The sequence below is a fragment of the Gallinula chloropus genome (assembly GCF_964237585.1).
Source record: "Gallinula chloropus genome assembly, chromosome: 16".
Classification (NCBI taxonomy): domain Eukaryota; kingdom Metazoa; phylum Chordata; class Aves; order Gruiformes; family Rallidae; genus Gallinula; species Gallinula chloropus.
The window spans coordinates 1938083-1958202 of NC_140101.1; the positions used below are offsets into that span (position 1 = coordinate 1938083).

The window sequence follows — 20120 nt, forward strand, 5'->3', positions numbered from 1 at the left end:
TTGTCAGTTTCTGACTCTTATTTGAACTGTGTGCAGGCAGCGCTTTGGGGTTCGGGGGGGTGGAACTGTATGGGGGGTGGACAGACTCTCAGTGTCCAGCTGATGAGGACTGAGCGCTGCCTGGGCCACCCAAAAGCAAGAAGCTGCTTTAGGTACACCCTCAGTGAGCCAAGGCTTGTTCCTCAGCCACTCCTGGAATCTCAAACAGTGGGTGGTCCTGCTGGTCTCCTGGCTGAGCAGACCTGGGAACAGCACAGCTTTTGGGGCACAGATGGGATGCTCCTTTCCAGCTCAGTGTTTGTTTGACTGGGATGCTTCTGCATGCTGATGCATACATCAGCTCAGGCCTTTAGGTGCCAACAGCACAGGTTGCCCTAAGAGAAGATCGAGCATGTGCTGCCCAGCTTGTGCCCACCCTGCTTAGTCTGTTGCCAGCCACAACCCCCCCCCCCCCAAAACCTCTTGATCTGGGGGTGCAGGGTGGGGAGGAAGGTGTGCTAGGCTCAGGGGAGATTAGCAGTTCCATGTTTCATTGCTCTGTGGAATGAGAGCTGAGTAGCCAGGAGCCCCTTCAGCCCCTAGCTGGGACCAGGGGAGGTCACAGCAGTCACTGGGAGGGTCTGACAGTCTGTGGCTGTTGCTGCCCCCCAAGGCTGTCATACAGGGAGCCTGGGAACAGCTCATCTGGGTACAGCCATGAATGAAGGAGCTGGTGTGGCCAGTGGGAGTGTTTAACTGGAGTCCCAGGCACTTTTCCTGCCTGTATGTGCTCTGCTCCTGGCTCCTCCTGCTGAAAGGCAGCTTCCCCTCCAGAGGGGCTGGGTGGGGGTTCAGGAAGAGGGGAAAATGCTGCAAGTATGGAAAATCTTCTGGTGGTTTGGACCTGGGGCAGGGGGGGTAGGGACCACAGGTTTCAGTGGGAGCTGTTGGCACTTAACTCCAGACACAGGTGAGGGTTGAAGTGAGCTTGGAGCTAGGGCACAGCAACCCTGGGGTGCCAGATCTGCACCCGTGCCTCTGAGCGGGACTGGCAGGATCAGGCTCTTCCTGGGAGGTAACAAACCTGGTGGGGAAATGCTGTCTGATGCTTAAAACCCCCTCTTGGCCTTTAACTTGATGGAGCAATGGGGGGAGACCCCAGCCAGGCCTCTGCTCCCGAGCAGCCCTCTCCACCCACAGCAGCGTGGGAGCTTTTGCAGTCCCCTCTGTGGCATCACTCCCCTGTTCCTGAGTGAAGAACAGGTCTTTCCACTGGCTTTGCAGCATGCCAGACAGCAGGCACTCAGCAGAGCCCTCAGGATGTCTGGAGAGGAGTAAGCAGCCACATGAAAGCAATGGAAACACAGGGATCCCACCAGGGCCCTTCACTTGGGGCTCTCACTCTACGGGGCGCAGCCAAGTCTCCAGAGAAGGGAAAGCCTCAAAGATGCTGACAACTTCCAGCCTCACAGGCCTTGGAGCGAATGGGGTTACTCATGCCAGGCTTGGGAGGGAAGTGTCCTTGCAGGAAATGCTTAAAAGAAGCTTTAGGATCTGGAACCCAACCTGGCTGAGGCACTCTGGGAACAGGAGCCAGCTCCTTACTGGTTCCTCTTGCCTCTCTTGGGTTAACTGGAAGGAGGGGAGTTGAGCTTGGGTCCAGTCTGCTGACAGACCTGAACTGGGCACAGGTCCTGGCAGGAGCAGCCCCCTGAATGGAGAGAGAGGTGCCACGGCTCAGGGTGTTGTACAGTGCTGTTTCCCTGGGATACCACCAAGGAGGCACGGAGAGGGGAAGGCAGCTGCTTAAAGCCCTGTTTGGGATACAGGGATTTGCTCATAAGGTGTTTAAGTGCTCAGAGGGGGAGCAAGAGACAAACCAGACCAGCAGGGCTGAAGCCTCAGGGGGTGCAGAGAGGCTCCAGCCCCTTGCCAAGGTCCTGGATGGCTTCAGGGATGCTCAGCCTCCAAAGCTGGAGATATGATGCTGCAGAACCAACCAAGCCCCCAGAACTGAACCCTCCCCAGCACGCTGGGGGCTGCTGCAGGGCTGTAGTGGTGTGGCCTTGGCACATGGGGGGAAGCAAACTGCCAATAACAAATCTGACATCCCTGAACAAGCTCTCTCTGCTCTTTCTCAGAAAAAAATTAACTATATTTCCAGCTTGGCAAACCAAATTAAATTTGCTGACATGAGTTTCCACACAGTTGTGCTACTAGGAAGGAAGGAAGGAAACCAAGCAGCTGCTTTTGTTTGTTTGTTTCTTTTAAAAAAAGTATCTTCAGTAAAAAGAACTAGTGCTTTTTCTTTGAAAGGGATGGAGGGAGAAGATGGAGAAAGGGGCAGATAAACAGGAACCCCCCAGGCTCTCCTGAGTCAGGAGAAGCAAAGAGGGGTGGTTTTCTGCAGCAGGATGAGCTGATGCATGGCTGAGGTGGGTGCAGGACCCCAGCACTGGCTTTACTTCCAGGGGCTGCCAGCCCTGAATTCTGGGCACAGGGCTCCAGGAAACCATCATTCCTGCTGTACAGAAGCACACAGCTATTGGGTACTTTCACATCCTGCATGGAGCCCTGTCCAGCTGCTGCTCCCAAGGGATGAGGGCAGACCCCCAGGCTTCTCCCTGCTGGCAAAGGACAGGCAGGAGGCTTCAGTTTCAGCAGTCCTGGTGCCTGGGTGCTGCTGCAAGGAGGGTACATGGTACCTGCATGGGTGTTTTTCCTTCCCTGAAGTCCAAAACCAGGATGCAGGATGCTCTGGGTTTGGGGCAGCTCAAGGCTGACTCGTGTGATAGGGACTGGTGGAGGGGGCAGCTACTGCCCACCCTGTGAGCACAACTCTGTGGCCCCACCATCCCTTCTGGCCCCTCCAGAGCCCCTCAGGCTTCAGAAAGGTGGAAGCCAGAGCCTTGGGGTGCTGCCCACCCTCAGCTCTGTCCAGCCCTGGCTGCCCCTCAGACCCAGCAGGGACACAGATGGGGTGCAGGGCTGCCCCCAGCCCCAGCCCCAGGAGCAGAGCACCAAACAGGCAGAGCAGTGTAAACCTGACACATCTTTTATGTACAGAGACATGAGTCAAACCCCACTCCCGCCCCTTGAACCCCCCCCCCCCAATAAAAGCCAACCAAAAAAAAAGCATTTAAAACAAAAAGTAAAAAACCCCTCAAAACCAAACCCAACCCCCACCCCACCCACCAGCAACCCACTGCCCTCCACCCAAAAAAACCCTCCAACCCAGTCCCCTACTGGGTTTTAGGTGGGAAACGGGGACGTGCTGTGTCCCCAAGTGTGGTGGAGAGGGGGATAAAGTGACCTCTTCAAAACAGGGAGTGGGTGGACCCGGTGGGGCTTGGGGGGAGCTGACATCCCCCCCACACACCCCCCCACTCCCACTCACCTCCCTGGCTCGCTGGGCCAGCGGCAGGGATGGGGCAGGGCTTCAGTAGTACGAGCCGGTCCGGGCCCCAGGGACAGTCCTGGAGGGTGACCCAGAGACCGGGGTGATGGTTCATAGGTAAAAAGCTAAAAACTCGTGGGGAAGGGGGCTGGCAGGGAGGGCGGCAGAGGGGAAGAGGCAGCGAGCCCCCTCCCCTTCCCCAGCCACCGTGTCCCCACCGGCATCCCTGCGGCCGGCGGGTGCCCTTAGGACTCCGAGGAGGAGCGGGAGACGCTCTGGAGCAGCGATTTGTATATGGCAGAGTTCAGGAAGCGAGGGTAGGAGTCTCTGTGCATCAGCGTGTAGATCTGGAGCTGTGCATCGTCGAAGGTGTGTGAGGACGGCTCCTGCATCTTCCGGTTGATGACCTCCCGCACCCGCGAGTCCAGGCTCACCTGGGCAGCACAGAGAGAAACGGGGGGGTTGGAGGGGTGTTGAGGGACCCTCAGTGACAAGCCCCTACCCCCCAGCACCCACCCCTGCCATGCCCTCTCAAGGGAAACTGGGTATCACCGTGGAGGGTGCCTGGAGCGCGGGGTGACCACGGTGTGTTTCACCCTGCAGCGTATTCGGATGGAGCCAGGGAGTTTTGGGGGAGCTGCAGGAAGGTCTCCGGGACCCCCCCGTGTCCCCTTGGAGGGAGGTGGGCCCGGGTGCTCCCACCCTGGGCGCCCCAGCCCTGGGGATGCTGCGAGCGGGGCTGCCGCATCCCGGCCCGCTGGTGCCCTCCGGAGGTTTCGGCCCCGCAGCGCAGCCCAGGCTCGGCTCCCGCCGCCGCCTGCGTCCGGGGAGGGGTAGAGGGGGGGTTTGGGGCCCGGGACACCCTCCTCGCCGCTGTGCACAATCATGAAGTGAACCCCTTACCCTGCCAAACTCACCCCCAAGCGCTCACCCACCGAACCCGCTCCCTAAGAAACAGCCCCCCACATCCCCCTCCCAGCCCCATTTTACCCAGAGCCAAGCCCGGGGGCTCTGTCCCCCCCCGTACCTCCTTGGGCGAGAGGATGGAGATGTAGTCCTCGTAGATCATCCTGGCCTTCTCGTCGATGGTGTGCTTGTTGCACTCGTTCTTGAGCTCCTCGCACGCCAGCCAGAAGAGCATGTTCTCCTCGCTGTACTCAGTCCGCAAGAACTCCCGGAAGACGTTGCGACCCGCCGGGCTCTTCATCAGCTTGTCGAAGGACTGTGCCCAGCCCCGCACCTCCTCCGGCGTGGGTTTGGTGCTGCCAGGTCCCGGCAGGGAAGGCAAAAGGGGCAGCGTTACAGCCAGGCAGGCTGCGGGCTCCCCGCCGCATCCCTGCCCCTGGGGCTCGGCCATCCCCATCCCCATCCCCATCCCCATCCCCATCCCGGAGAGGCGGTGCCCGGACACACGCCCCGTGCTCACGCTGAGGCTGTTCCTGCCCCGGCTCCGGTTATCACTGAGGCTTTTGGAGGTTGTTCACAGGGTCTGTCCCTGGGCTGGAGCGTGGGGCTTTGGCTTCAGCTGCGTTTCCCAAGCTGAGATGTATTTTTGGTGCTGGCTTTGGACAAACCCAACAGGGAACAAAACCCCTTCCCTTGCCCAGCAGCAGCCCTGAGCCACCACACAAACATCAGCCCACCATCCCTCACAGCTGGGAGAGAGGGGAAGCTGCTTCCCAGCAATTAAATACTCGTTGCCTGCTGAAACAGGGCAGGGGTAATCATGATCACTGGTTAATTAGCACACTTGATTCTTAACCCTGCTGTGCCAGGCATTGCAGAGAGCACCCATGGTTGGGCTGGGGTCTGAGGGGGTTGTGCCTGCTCGGTGCAGGGCATCTCTTGCAGCAGGATGCCTACAGGATGTCTTGTCCCTGGGACATGGCCTGAAAGCTGCTGAGGTCTTTGTGTGCCTCAGTTTCCCTTTGCAAGGGGCCCAAGGGCCAGAATCACAGGGAACCACAACCTGTGGTTCTGGGTTCCCCATTCCTCATTGGGAACTGGGACATGCCACTGGAAGCAGCGCTGGGAATCCCCAAGTCCTGGTGCCCTGATCTTGCTCCCTGTATGAGCACCAGTGGGCAGGATGCAGGGCTGGGTGCCATGGAGGGTGGCAGTGGGTGCTGTGCTGGTCCCCCCTGCCTGCCCCAGTGGCACCACCCCTGCACTCACCACGCTTCACAGTTTGGGATGGTCTCCAGTTTGGTCTCCCGGGATGCCCTCCACGCTCGCTCCCGGTCCTCGTTCCTAACAGGGAGACAGAAAGGTAGTCAGGGGGTTGGGGAGGCACCCAGACCCCCACCATGACCCCTTGACAGGCCCTGGCCACCGCATCTTCTCCGTGGCCACCAGCAAGCCCCACTCAGCTCCTCCCCAGCACCCTGCCCGCCCCGGCAGCACCCTGGTTCCCTTGTGCAATTCTGCTGTCACCGTGCAAGGGTGTTTCCTGCACCCAGGCACTGCCCCGGCCCAGCCCCACAGCCCAGGAGCCACCCAGAGCAGCCACAGGGCTGGGAGGCACCAGCCAGCCAAGCTCAGTGCCGGCTCAGCCCATGCCAAAGCTGTGGTGGACCCCCACTAATAACCACTTATAAATAAACAACCAAACTGGGGGGGCTGCAGGGCCCAGGGGGCTGGGGCTCAGCACCCCGTGCGCTCAGCCCTGCGCCCGCTTATCACCGTCTCCAGCCGGCGACAGCCCCGGCTTGTCCAGGAAGCTGGTGGCCAGGGTAGGTGGAGAAACACGAAGGGTTGGACCCTGCACCCCCCAGACAGCCCAGCACCAGCCCAGCCTGGCTGCTGAGCGCAGGATGGTGGTGCCAGGGCTCAGGGGTGCTGGGATCCCCCTGTGACCCCCTGTCCCATGCCCCGCAGGGTGCTTGCAGCACAAGGGGAGAGCGGCCTCCAACCCACTTCCCTCAGGCCCTCGAATTTTGGCGCCTGGCACTGACCACAGCGCTTCCTGCTTGCGACACGGTTCCTTGCTGCTTGCACAGGATCCAGTGTGCAAACCTCTTCCCCGGCAGCGTGGGCGGCTGGGGCGGGCAGGCATGTCCCTGCCCACGGGGCTCGCTGCCCGAGCCCCAAAACAGTCTGTACCCATCACTGCTTGCTCCAGGAACGGGGAATGTGAGGGATTTCTGTCCCATCTCTGCTCACAGGCTCTTGCAGAGACAGAGGAGGGACACAGGGAAGGGTCACGCAGTCAAATGCCACCCAGACTGGGGCAGCACCCTAGGAGGGAGAGGATTGTTCAGGGCAGATGGCAAGGGGAGATGCTTCCTGTACTTGCTGTCTCCAAAGATGAGGGAACAAGCCAGGATCAGGTGAGATGGGGCCCCAGGGACACAGGGGGGTTGCACAGGGCTGGTGGTGCTGGGGATGCACCGTGGGTCTGCCCGGTGCTCAGCACCAGGGTTTGCTGCTCCTCCACGCTTGGTGCTGTTGGTGGCCATAAAGCCCAAAGCTGCTCCAAAGCCCATCACCATCAGCAACCTCCCATCAGACTGCTGCCGAGGGTGGAGATGAGCAGGTGGGCTCTTCAAAATCTGCGTTATCTGGAGAATAAGAAACTGGGGCTCCTGGGAGAGGGCCTGAGATGCAGCTGCAGGCAAGCGGCTGGTTACCTCCTTGGCTTTGGGCAGCACTGGGAGGGTAGAGCTGGACTCTACACCCACTGCTCCAAGGCAGAGCTGCCCTGGAGGGCTCCCACAGATGAGGGTCATCCTCCCTGGGCCGGCAACATGTGTGTGACCATCCCCATCACTGGAAGTGTTCAAGGCCAGGTTGGATGTGACCCTGGGCAACCTTGTGTAGCTCCAGGCCTGGAGGTTGGTGTCCCTGCCTGTGGCAGGGGGGTTGGAGCTCTGTGATCCTTGGGGTCCCTTCCAATCCAGACCAGTCTGTGATTTTATGATGCCCTCTGGTGACCCCTGAACACCAGAGGATGAGGCAGGAGATGATGCTCACCGGCCTCGCGGGACCCTTGTGCTGGGGTGGGCGGTGGGACGTACCATGAGCAACTGCAGCAGCAGCACCAGCAGAAGCAGCAGGCGTTGGGGCGGTGGTTGCTGGCGGGTTGCACCGTTGTCGGAGAAGTCTCATGCCGGGACATCGGAAGGAGTGTCTCTGCGGACGCGGGTCCTGCGTACTGCAAGGGCAGGGAGCAGGTGAGCAGACTGCCCATGATCACCCCCACACCCAACCCAGCACCCGGAGGTAAAGAGGGACCTCTGAGCAGTGACTTGCTGGGATTTAGCTTTGGCTCCTGCCTGCCATTCCGGCCAGCAGCCGGGCCTGAGATGGTCCCCACCTCACCTGCGTCCCAGCCTCATACACGGTGGACGGGGTTGGGTCGTGCTTTGGGCGCTCTTCTGCTGCTCTCCGCTCCTCCCGGCCCGTGGGTGAGCCGTGCCGCCCACACCCCCCGGCTAATGTCCCTGCCACCTCCTGGATGGAGCCTGTGGGGAGGGAGAGGAGAGGCTCTGTGTCACCTTCGTGGAGGGACCCTCAGGCTTCGAGCGGCTCTGGGGGAGCTGTTCCAAGCTAGGGAAAGCCCCGTCAGGCAGCAGGCTGGGCTTGGCCACTGAGCAGAAAGGGCGCAAGAGAAGGAAGTGAGAAGGAAAGGAGGAAGGGGGACACAGAGGCAGATGCTCTGCCAGCCCCACGCTTCAGCTGGGACTCCCTCCCGCATGTTGTCGGTGCTCCTGGGCCCCACAGGCAGTGGTGGGGCTGGGAGAGGCGTGGGGCTCAGCGCTGGCCTCGTGCATCCCTGGCTGTGCGCTGCACCATGGGGAACTGGGGCTGCATCCCCCCTTCATGTTTGGGCCTAGGGTTGGGGAAGTCGGACCCGCTCCATGGCATCGTGTGAGGAAGGAAATGGGGGGCGTGTGGGGGGAGTGTTCACAGCTCCTGGCACCAAAACAAAACTTGCCCTGTACCAAGTGTGGGCCAAGTCCAGCGCTCTGCACTGCTGCTGCAGAACAGTCCCCCTGTGCCCACAGGCCTGCCTGCCCCTGCCTGCCCCTGCCTATCCCTTCCTGCCCCTGCCTATCCCTTCCTGCCCCTGCCTGCCTCTGCCTGTCTCTTCTTGCTCCTGCCTGCCCCGAGGATGCTCCTGGGCAGGAATGGCTGCAGGGCTCAGTGCCCACCTCTGTGCAGGATGGTGGTAAGGACGTGATCACAGTGCAGTGGGCAGCAATCAGGGTCCTTCCTCAGCCAGAAAGAAGGAACAGGAGTGGGATGCAGTGGGCAGGGAGAGCCCCCGTCCACCTCAGCCCCAGCATCCCCATCTCAAGCTGCCCCAAGTCTCATCAGCTCAGCTCCGAGGCCTGCGCAGACTCAGTGAGGGTCCCAGATGGGGACAAGAGCTGTCCCCAGAGTCCCCCTTGAGCCCAGGGATGCTCCTGTGGGTGCAGTTCCCCCATCCCCAGCAGCGCCATTGCCAGGCAGTGCTTCCCACGAGCTCCTCTCCCGGACCCTTGCAAACCTCCCCGCTGGCTCCCACTGCTGCCACAGGAATGAGAAAGGAGAGAGTCTGCACCTCGCTCCCAACTGTCCCTATTTATAGCCCCGAGCGCCGACAGGACAGCGGTGACCTTGTCACCCAGCTCAACAGCAGCCTCTGCACCCTCGCACCGCGCTGCCTTCGGGTCCATCCAACCCATCCCTTCTTCCCTGGCCTTTGCATCCCCCTGCCTGACCATCCTCCCTGCTGGCAGCTGCTCTCCCCCTGCCCACCCACGGCAACACCCCACTGCCAAGCCCACCTGCCCTGCGGTGCCGTGGCCACGCTGGGATGCCCAGCATGCCCAGCGCTGCTGGGGGGCTGCAGTCCCATGGGGTGGGGGGAGCCAGGCGTGGGGCACGGCTCCCAGCGGGGCTGTGGCACTAATTACTGTGCCTGGTGATGAGGTTGTGGGAACGGGGCGGGCAAGAGGGAAACCTCAAGGCTGGGAAAACCCTGAGTCCTCCCAGCTCGCCTGAAAGCAAAGGCAGCCCCGGCTCTGCCACGGCCCTGGGGTGTGGAGTGGGGAGATGAGGGGCAGCCAAGGGAGATGAGAGGTGGCCAAGGGAGATGAGGGATGGCCAAGGGATTGGGAGAGCGTGGCACTGCTCCGGGGAGGGGGGGGATACAGGCACTTCACTTCACTTCTGCACCCGCTGCTCCACAGCAGGACAGAGCAGCATCCCCCAGCAAGGAGCACCCAGCACCCGGCCAGGAGGCAGGATCAGCTCACTGCCAGTGCTGGGTGCTGTGACACCCACCCAGGGGACACCTCGGCTGCACAGGCTGCATGGATGGCGATGGGAAGGAGAGGAGGTGGGGGGCAGCTGCAAGGGTTCCCCCCCCAGCCTGTGGCACCAAAAGGCAACACTGGGGTGCTCCGGATTGGCACTGAAAGGCAATACTGGGGCGCTCTGGATTTGTGGGGCCCGGTGTCCCAGCCCCTGCACCCCTTAACGCTGCCGTCGGGGACCACGTGCCGCCTGGCCGTTTCCGGCTGCTCCAGGGCTGGGCACGGCTGCGGGGCTGCTGGGGCTGGCGGACAAGGAAGTCCTGGCAGGCAGCGGAGCCTATGAGCACGGAGGGAACGGCGAGGGCGCGCATGCGAGGCTGCAGAAAAGAGGAAGGCTGACAAACAGGGGACGCTCCCCCAGCAGAGAGAAGAGACACCCTGAAAACTGCCCTTGCATGAACCCCGGGAGCTCCCCCAGCTCCCTGGGAGGCTTTGCCATCGCTGCCCGGTGCCTGGTGGCTGCAGCATCCGGCCCGGGAGTCCCCGGGCACCAGGTGTCCCTGGGCTGTGCCAGCTCACGCGCCTGTGACGTCCCCACCGAGCTCGGTGCCGCCCCGTTGTCTCCCCAAACAGAGAGGGGAGCCCCCATGCAACCAGATGAGACACGCACTCCCCAAAATGGCTTTCAAAGGAAAACCTCCCCTTCCATCAGGCTGCTCCTTGCTGGGCGCCGGGTTGTCCTGGTCCCACGCAGCCACACACCAAGCAGCCTGTGCCCTGCCCACCCTGGGCAAAGCCAGATGCCAGTGTCCCAGCTGCCGCAGGAGCTGTGGCATCGATGTGCCGGCACCGGCAAAGCCAAGGCGATGGCACATGCAAGGTGCTGCAATGACACCCCTCCACACCCCCCTATTTTCCCTGAGCACCCTGGCTCAGGACAATGCCCTGAGCAGCCTGGCATCCCCCTCAAGCCACCCCTGCCTCTTGCAGCACAAACCAGCACCCACCCCGGCGCAGGGGCACGCCTGGCACAGCCTGTGCCACATCCCCAGTGTGCCCACCCGACCCCTGTGCTGTGAACCTGGGGGGAGTGGGGAGCTGCCAGTGGCACATCCGTACCTGCAGCCTGGCCATCACGGCGGCGGCGGGTGCCAGCCAGGGTCACCCTGGCTGGCTCATGGGGTGCACAGCATTGCCAGGACCGGCGGGTCTGAGGTCAGGTTGGTGGGAGAGAAAAGAGAGAAAGAGAAAAGAAAAGCGGCCGAACACATCCTCTCACAGGAAAGGGAGTGGTAAGGGAAGTGGCAAACTCAACCGAAGAGTTCAGACCTTTTTTGGGAAAGCCCCGGCAGCGCCCGGCTGCTCTCCCTGTCCCTCTGTGTGGGGCCAAGCGAGCCCCACTGTCGGCACAGACAGGTTGTCCTGCTTCCCACCCCTTTGCTGGACCCAGCTGCTGGTGTGAGAGCAGCTGAGCTGGGGCTCCTCGGCTGGGCTGGGTTGGGCTGGGCACCAACTGCACAGCGGGCACCTTGGAGATTGCCTGGGCACACCAGCACCAGAACAGCCCTGCAGCCAGCACAGCTTCCCTGAGGAGTGACAGGCTGGATGCATCCCCAGGGTGGGCATGGCCGGTCCCCAGCACCCAACCAAAGCCACTTTGAAGGGACGGTGCCCTCTGCCACGCTGTGCCCCAGGCGTCCCCAGGGCTCCAGCGCTGCCCACGGGGCGAGGACAGGCACAGCGAGGTGGGCAGTGAGGAAAGGGGACCAATGCCCGGGGGTGGGCTGAGTCAGAGCCTCCCGCCGTGCCTCCCAGCAGCATCATCGTCCCTGCGACGCGGGGATGTGCCAGCCTGCCTGCCGTGCAGAGCGAAGCCCAGCTCCCTCGGCCAAGAGTGACTCATAAACAAAGTTGTTTGGTTTTTTTCCTCTTCAGAAGAAGAAGAAAAAAAAGAAGAGAGAGAGAGAGACAGAGATCAGACGCCCAACCTCCGTTTCCTTGATTAAATTTGCCCTCAGCACCGCTGCGGGTTGGGGGGCTCCAGCCCCGGCACTACGGCAGCGACCAAAACTGGCCTGTGGTCTCTGCCAGCGGCTGCCCCTCATTCGTGCGGGCTGGCCACAGGTGGGAAAGGAAGGGGAGGAAGAAGGAGGGGTGATGCCAGCATGTTCCCCCAGGGCTGCAGGGCTGGGCCAGGCTCCTGGCCGCAGCTTGTGCCTGTTATCAGCCCGGCCCAGCGCCCCACACAGTGCAGCTGCTTCCCTTGCCTTCCCCGGGGATGCTGAGCTGGCGTCTCCTCTGCTCCCCATACCGCATAACCCGGCACCCAAAGCCAGCGTGGTCACGGTGCCGCCGTCCCCTACCACACCCCGTCTGGACAGAACATCCCTCGTTCCCCCAGAAGTCACCCCCTGCTTCAGCAGCCCCTTTCCCTGCTGCCGCCCAGCTGCCGTCCTCGCAGGTGCCCAGCATCGCTCCGTTTCTCCAGTCACCTGAACCTCATCCCTTCCGCAGGGGGTTTTCCAGGATTCCCTCTGCTGCTGCTGGGCAGGGTGCTTCCAGCCCCACTGCGGGCTCTCTGCCCTGGGAGGGACCTTCCCTTTGTATTTTATGGGTCAAAATTGGGAGGGCAGCTTTGCTGCTCATCAGAGACACCCGTGGGGATGGCTCGGTGGGGATGGTGCACAACTCCCCCCTATTAATGGTCACCAGAGACACTGTTCCCAGCCAAGCTGCCGGCATGGATGAGCCCCACTGCATACGAGCCATGCCCTGGAGAGGAGCAACACCAGATCCAGCCCCTCTCCGTGCCTTGGAGAAGCCACAGAACACCCATCACCTGTGGGACCAGCCATGCTGGATCAGTGCAGGCAGAGCTCAGCAGCCCCAGCTGCCTGCACACTGCTGCTGGATTCTCTAGTGTCTCATAAGGGCTCAGCCCCGGCTGGCTGCAGCTTCCCCGCCTCCTCCTTGCCTTTCTCCTGGGAGGGACCCGGCACCTCTGACCTCTGCCAAATTTGGCTGAAAGCAGCCACCGAGAGCAACCAGACGCAAGCCAGCCCTGCCAGCAACCCCAATGGATTGTGGGGGGCTGCCAACCCCCAGGGACCCCTTCTGCCAGGGCTACCCCAGGGGCAGGCACCGCTGCCAAGCCCCACAGCTGCCGCCTGCCCCCGCAGCCTGCCCCAGACACCTGCCAGCAGCACAGGAAGTTTTAGGAGCTATTTTTAGACCCAGCATTCCCCCCACCCTCCCCCTTCAGCGATTTATTAGAAAAAGGCTGCAGAGGTGAGGCTCGAGCCCTGCCACTCCGCGGGGACGGCACAGGGCTGACCCTGATGCCACTGGCATGGAGGTGCCAGAGGTCCTGGCACCAGCCGAATCGGGTGGTGATGTTCATGTGGCTGCACCCCAGTCACCTCCCCGCCGCCCTGCCGAGCGTGTGCTGCTGATAACGCCGGCAGATGTGCCCGTGCACGTGGTGCAGGCGGCGGCGGCGGGGAGCGGATGCCTTTGGGGGAGCTCTTCTGCCCTGCAGTGATTTCTCTGCCATCCCCTGAGACTGGAAGGGCAGGTCTTGGCGATGGGAAATGGGGGATGCTGCTGCGAGTCCCAGCGCTTCCCCAGTTCTTTGGCACTGCAAGGACCAGCAGCAGCCCTGGGAGAGCCTCTCCTGCCGGGATGAAGCTGATGCCAGGGTCCTTCTCCACACCAGCCACCTCCCCAGCTCCCTGCCTCTCTCCTCACTTGGGTGTATCTCCCCACTGAGCATCCTCCAAGCCAAATCCTACCACGAGCCCTCCTGAAAGGAACACATGAACCTCTCCAGCACTGAGAGGCTGGTAAGAGGCAAGTGGACCTGTGGCTCTATCCCAGCACGATGGCCACCGCGGGCTGCTGGGCAGCACGCCGGGTGTAGCATCGCCTGCACCCGCCCCTCCAGCCCCAGCTCTTGCACTGAAATGGAGTTAATTATTTCACAGCATAAAAATAGCACCCGCGACAATCAGCTGGGTGATTTAATAAGGCAAGCCCTGACAATTATGTTTCTATTAGTAGAGGTATCGTGGCGTTGTTAAGGCAGACTCCTATTAAGCATTTGGTAATGATCCATGCAAAAGGAGAAGAAAGATCAGAGTAATCAATACTCAGCAGGGGTTAAACCACATGGACGGAGCTGGGAGGCTGATGGGAGGGAAGGGAAGAGGAAAGGGAGGGATGCAGCATCAGCTGGGGTGAGAGCTGAGACATTGGGGTGCTGCTGGTCCAGGACCCACCTGTCCCATCCCTGTCCACGCCGGCACAGGCAGCAGTGTGCAACCCTGGGGACTGCAGGGTAAAGGAAGGGGGTTTAGTGGTAATTTGGGGTATAGAGATGCCAGGAGGACCAAGAATAAGAGGATGAAGAATTTTCCTCCCTTTCCAAGGAAATGAAGAACTAGAGAATCAACCCCAGACTGAGATGAAGAGAGGGGACCCTGCGTCACAGGGAAGCGCTGGGCCTAAGGGGTCACTCACTGTGGTGCCGAGTGTTCCTCAATGTGGCCGATGGGTGGTTTTCTCCCCAGCCCCAGCACAAGACCAAACCCCAGCAGCTTCATTCGGAGACCCACGGCAGCACAGGAGCCGCCAGCCAGGCACAGGGAGGAGGTCTGGGAGGCTGCGGCTGGCACGGACGGGAGGTGGGTCCGGCCACACCGAGGACAGGTCTGGCCCTGCTCTCCAGCCACGCTGCCTGCCCAAAGCCTGGCCCCGTGCAGCATTGATGTGGTCAGGGCAGGGCTGAGCCCGGCAGCCGGCTCAACCAGTGGTGGGACCGGCTAGGCTGGGGCTACACCAGCGTGATGGCTGGGGACAAAGGGGACCACCACCCAAATGCTGTGCCCTGGGGACACTTACCCTCTGTGGTTTATTCACCCAGGCAGCTGTGGGCCCCACCACGCACACGCTGCCTGCGCTGATGGATGGCTTTTGGGATCTGGCTTCAGGCAGACATTGTGCCTTGGCAGTGAGCACCCACCCAGGTCGGCACATCCCCCTGGCCCCAGTGCCACTGTGGGTCCCGGGACCAGAGCTTGCAGAGCCCAGCTTCTGCTTGCACCAGTAAGAAAACTTCCTCCCACATCAGGCTTTGGTCCTACATTAAAACAGTGAAGGACTGAGGAAGGAGTCCCTCAGGACCTGAAATCAAATACCCAGGGCAAAGGGGATTTGGTGACCCAAAGCACTGTCCCAGCTCCAGAGCATCCCAAAAGATATATACGTGTCCCATGTGCCACGGTCACTGTGGCCTCACCGGCACCAAGGCAGCAGCGATGCTCTGCCCTGCCCCAGCTGTGACAAGCACCGGGGAGCACCTCGGGGTCCTCTGAGACCAGCCATGCCAGTTATTTGAACCCTAACCAAAGGGGAAGAGAGGCGGCGGGGTTCAGTTCTGCCATCCCCGGGGAGGAGCTGGCAGCGTGGGGAGGAAGGAAGCGCTGTCACCCTGCGTGGCCCCTGTGCCACAGAGGCGGCCCCTGGCCCTGGGCAGTGCCAGGCTGTGGGTGCCTGTCACCGGTATTCTGGGCTCAGATCACAGTAGTGGCCCTTGGTGGGGATCTCAGCGAGACCCCTGCTGTGCCAGGCCACAGCGATGCCCTTTGCAAAGCCCCCGGGATGCCGTGGGGCTCAGCTGTACCATCAGAGGACGCGGCAGCTCTCCTGCCACTGCTGCCTTTCAGTACGTCTCTCCCAGCCCCAAATCCCCACCCCAAGCCCTCTCCTCACAGTGAAACACATGCTGGGCTCACGGGCAGCATCTTTCCTTGCTTTTCCCTGCTTTCCAAGGCTGGCTGGAAGCTTTCCCTTCCTACGCCGGGGTTCCTGCCCGCTAATGCCAATATGTGCCTGTTTGCTCTTCTCCTGCCCTTTGCACTGAAACGCTGCTGGGGCATTTGCCTTCTGTCAGAGGAAGCCACTTCAGCCCCAGTCGGGCTCATGCCTGTGGGAGGGAGAGCAGTGGGAAAGTCGGTACCCCCAAACCCCTTTGCTGGCTCCCTAACCCGCTCTATGCCGAGCCAACGGTGAATCCATCCCCGGGAGTGGGCTGCCAGTGCACCCACAGCCTGTCCCTATGCCCAGAGCCCTGGGGACATCAGGGGCTCTGCTCCCCCTGTGCCTGTCCTGCTGCTGCCCTGCAGCCTCCCCAGCGCTTCTGTCAGGGCGAGTGCTGACAAGTTGGACTAGAGTGTGGCAAAGCCAGGGCCCCAAACCCGCCGGATCCTCAGCCTGAGCAAAGAGCCTCAAAAGGTCAACTGAGGCTGTTTCCATGCAGTTAGAGAACTGGAAGGGCAGCTTGTTGTAAAACCCTACCATACATGTCCCTGCTGTCAGGAAAGCCCCGTTTTTCCATGTCTAAGGTGAACGTTAAACCTGAACCCCAAAGGACTTTGTTGTTGTTTCCACCGCTGTTCCACCCTCCCCCCAGTTAAATATCTGCTTCCACGAAATGGCCAAAGGCAGGAGGCTTTGTGGGACAGGGGAGAGGCAGAGTGCTCCCTTTCGTCCTTGGAAACTCATCCAGGACGGCTGAGCTCCTGTGGGCCTGGAGGAGCTGATGGGGTGGGATGGGGGCATCACCCTCCGTGTCCACCCCAGCAGCTGGGGAGAGGGGAAGTCACACATGGGAGGTCCTTGTCACCAGTCCACCCCAAAGGAGGAACCCAGTGGATTTCAAGCCAAAAATAACAGAAATAGAAGAATACTCCCTTCTCCCAGGGCGGGCTTTCACAGAAGGGCGAGGGTCAGTCAAAACTCTGGGGTTGCTGCCTTGGTTTACAGGGTGCTCTGGGTCCTGCATGAAGCAGGATTTTGCCTTCCCTATGGTTTTACCCCAAAGCCACCGGTGCCCATGTCCCTGGATCCACGCAGCAGCCGGGCAGGCCTAGGGGGCTGCGTGGGGGACTCACCCCCAGCTCACAGACTGGCACCACCACAGCTCAGCCCCAGCAAGGCACCGGGCTGGCAGCTCCTGTGGCATGTGCACAGTGGCACTCAAAGCATCCACTCCCTGGGAAAAGTTCTGGGTGCCCCAAAACTGGCGGGTGCGGAGGGGGGAGCTGGCTGGGGGCACTTTGTGCTGCAAACAACGCTGTGATTCGGCACTACCATCACACAGCTGTGGCAATAAGGATATGGGACATTTGCAGGTCACCCTCCCTGTGCTGCATGGGGCAACCGGTGGCAGAGCAGCCAGGGAAAGAAATGGGGTGGCCAAGCCCAGCACTGATGGAAACAGGCTGCGGGAGGCTCATGTGGGATGCTGTGAAAAGGGAGATGCCGGTGCAGCTGGATGCCCCTTCCTTGGGCTGGCTGGAGCAGGGCAGCGATGGCCACTGCAGAGCAGCTTCCCAGTCTGCAACGGGTCTGCTGGAGTCCCCACGAGCTGGCGAGTTCAGTTTCTTCCCCTCTTACACTACAGACTATGTCAGACACTCTTCCCCCATCCCATCTTCCTCATGGGCAAAAACCTCTATTGTAACGCCCTGGGGGATGAGAATCCGTGGTAAGGTCCAGAACCTTTTCCTCCCCCCAGATTAAGAGTCAGCTATGAAACCACATTTATAAACAACCCGTTTTAGATCCACTGCCCTCTGAAGAGCTTCAGTAATGGAAATGCAGAGAGTGATGTGCAGAGATGAATAAGGAACTGAGTAATAGGAAGTCTCGGCGAAGGCCGCGGGCACTGGCTCACCCGGAAGCTGCTGTTATTCCAGGCAAGAGCCCGAAGCACTGAACCCCAAAAGCAAGTGGCCCAGTGGCATGATAGCAGTGATGTCTGCTGGCCCTGCTCTGCTGTGGCTGCTCTGCTTTTGGGGAGCCAGGGGGCTGGGGCAAGAAACCATCCCGAGAAGCAGGAAGAGCTGGAAGGGAAAGGCAGGGCATCCTGCGGGATAGGCCCCGGCACTGAGCATGGCTCTTGCCTCCTCTTCAGCTGATTTGCCAAAATAATTTTATCCAGAGGATAAAAATTTGGGGGAAAAAAAAGGAAGAAAAGCTGCAGCAGCTTGAGCTCAGGCTCTGTGCAGGGTGAGGAGCGACACGGTGGCTGCTTTGCCACTCCGGACCTGTTGCTCCCAGGGAAGAGCCCTGAGCTCACCACTCCCTCTGCATGAGCCCAGCTGAAACTCAAGATGCTGTAGCCCAAGTCCGGCCTAAAAGTGAGACTCCAACCAAAGAGAAGCCAACCAAAGCCAAGCCATGAGAGGATGCACTTCAGGAGGTGGCGGAGACGTGCTGCTCCCGCACCTCACACAGACTCAGCATTAATTATTCTGCCAAGGTATTCTTCTCCCTTACCCTCTCTGATGATCTGCCTTTGGTTCCTTCTTTTAATAATGATATCAAAACGGGCACCCGCACCCTGATTGAGATATATTCATGTCACTAAATTCCTGCTTCTCCACTATAATCTTATGAGGTGGAGTTTGTTTAATTGCTGAAGAACACGACTGTATTTTGATTAGCGGCTTGAGTCATTTGTGGGGAAGGGCTGAGGCGGAGGAGCTAAAATCCTTGTAGGGAAATCTGATGTGGCACTCTCCCTTGGGAGATATTCTGAAATATGTGCCCACTGGGGCGACCCGTTTTCCCAAAGAAAACGGAATCCACCCGGCCAGCAAACGCCACGGGCTCCTTTCATCCAGTGTGACACGGGGAGAGCATCTCTATCGGCGGGGATGGTGGAGACGCATCCAGAGGGGAACGAACTCCCCTCGCAGCAGGGAAATCCCTCCCACTCACTTAACACTTTTTGTTTAGTTTCTTAAATAAGGCCATGGATCCGCGCCAGAGCAGCCTCATGGAAGCAGCGGGGAGAGGGAGCTTCCTAGGGGAACCTCTCCGTGCCCAAAGACGCACCGCGATTCACATGCGGAGCCGCTCCGGTTGCTGCGTCTGGCCCTCTCCATCCCTTGGCCGTAGGGATGTGGTACCAAGTCGTGGCATCCCCACCATGTGGCCCATGTGATGGACTCATGTTGGGCAACGGTTGGATGTCACATCCCTACTGGGAGAGCCGCATCCCGCACACCACCGAGCCAGGTCCCCCCGCTCGACCCTTTGGCCTTGTCGATGCTTGAGGGACCCATCAGAGCCCACAGTCACCTTGACCTCAGCCAACCTCCCCAAGCCCTGTCACTCCCCACTGCCTGGAATGGCCAGGCTGGAGCTTCTGACTGCTGATGCTCTCTGTGACGAGGCATGGCACCCCTCTGCATCAGGGGCTGGGAGCTGCACAGGGAGCTGGTGCGGGGATGCTCCAGCGTTGCCCTGGCACCCACCTGTGGGTGCGGGGAGGACTGGGGCAGCCCTGGGCCTGGGAGGTCCCCGGGAGGGGGGATCCTCCTTGCAAGCTCCCCCCCTGGGTTGGGCAAGCCCCGGTGCAGCCGGCCCTGCGGCTGGAGGGTCCTCCCCTCCTTCCCCCTGCATCCTCCTCCTCCTCCTCGCAGGAGCCCTGCCCTCCCCCGGGGTGATGCGGCGGGGAGAGCCCCCTCCCTGCTTGGTGCTCGGGGCCCCTCCATCCCTTCTGCCGGTCCCCACGGAGCATCCCGCTGCCCCCCCGTATCCACTCCCCCCCCCCCCCCCCCCCCCCCCAAGCCATCGCACATGGGGCTGGTGACAGGCAGCTGCCGGACACACGGACGCACACACAGACAGACATACACAGCCCGACCTCTCCATCAACCCCGGCGCTCCGCGGTGCTCGGTGCGTGTCCGGAGGGAGGGTCTAGGGGAGGGGGGTGTGGGGTGGGGTGAGGAAGCGTGCAGAAAGGAGGATGCACGGGGCGGGGGGCGCATGCAGAGGGGAGCGTGCAAAGGGGGGCGGAGGGGGGAGGGGGGGGGGAAGAGCTTGCAAAGCGGGGTCCCCCTGGGGGAGCGGGGTCCGCCCGCCACCGGCGCGGAGGGAAGCTGGGTTGGGCACAGGGCGAGGGAGGGGGCGATGGGCCCGTATGGTGTGGGTTCCCCCCCGACACACACACACCCCACCCCACCCCCGCCCCATGGCATCCCGCGGGCGGCGGGCGGCCCCGGGCCGGGGCGCGGGGTACTCACGGGCCGGGCATCCGCGCCGCCGCCGCGCAGCGCCGTCCGCGGCCGCCGCTGCCCCGCCGCCCCCCCGGCCGCCGCCTCTGCGCTGCCTCCGGGCTCGGCACCGGAGGGAGAGGGAGAGGCAGCGGGAGCGGAGCGGAGCGGCGCGGCTGCACTGCGCACGCGTCCCCCGGCCCCTGCGATTGACTTCCTAAAGCAATTGCAGCTTTGGCACTTCCTCACGTCAAAACACACACACACACACGCACACACACACACCCAGCACCCGGGATGGGCACCCGGCACCCGCACCTCCCCGCGAGAAGCCGGCACCGGCCACCCTGTACCGGCACCCTGCGCCAGCACCCGGTACGGGCACCCAGCACCGGTACCGGCACCCTGAGCCAGCACCCGGTACCAGCAACCAGCTG

At 61.6% G+C, this 20120-nt stretch overlaps 1 protein-coding gene across 1 annotated transcript; it reads right to left on the reverse strand.

The window, feature by feature from the left end:
• Positions 1 to 3519: 3519 nt before the first annotated feature.
• Positions 3520 to 19781, reverse strand: RGS19 (regulator of G protein signaling 19). The gene is made up of 6 exons (XM_084271682.1): positions 19714 to 19781; positions 7697 to 7839; positions 7393 to 7529; positions 5552 to 5626; positions 4404 to 4638; positions 3520 to 3810 (listed from the first exon to the last, which is right to left on the reverse strand). Exons 3-6 carry the CDS (start codon positions 7491 to 7493, stop codon positions 3622 to 3624), a joined length of 600 nt encoding a protein of 199 aa, XP_084127808.1. The 5' UTR covers positions 7494 to 7529; positions 7697 to 7839; positions 19714 to 19781; the 3' UTR covers positions 3520 to 3621.
• Positions 19782 to 20120: the final 339 nt, after the last annotated feature.

What these genes read in the sequence shown, in the direction of transcription:
- RGS19 (XM_084271682.1), bottom strand. Translation starts at nt 7,493, where the DNA reads ATGTCCCGGCATGAGACTTCTCCGACAACGGTGCAACCCGCCAGCAAC. An exon ending in TGCTGCTGCAGTTGCTCATG is followed by an intron (nt 5,627 to 7,392) that starts GTACGTCCCACC and finishes TCTCCCTGTTAG; the next exon opens with GAACGAGGACCGGGAGCGAG. An exon ending in CCATCCTCTCGCCCAAGGAG is followed by an intron (nt 3,811 to 4,403) that starts GTACGGGGGGGG and finishes TGTGCTGCCCAG; the next exon opens with GTGAGCCTGGACTCGCGGGT.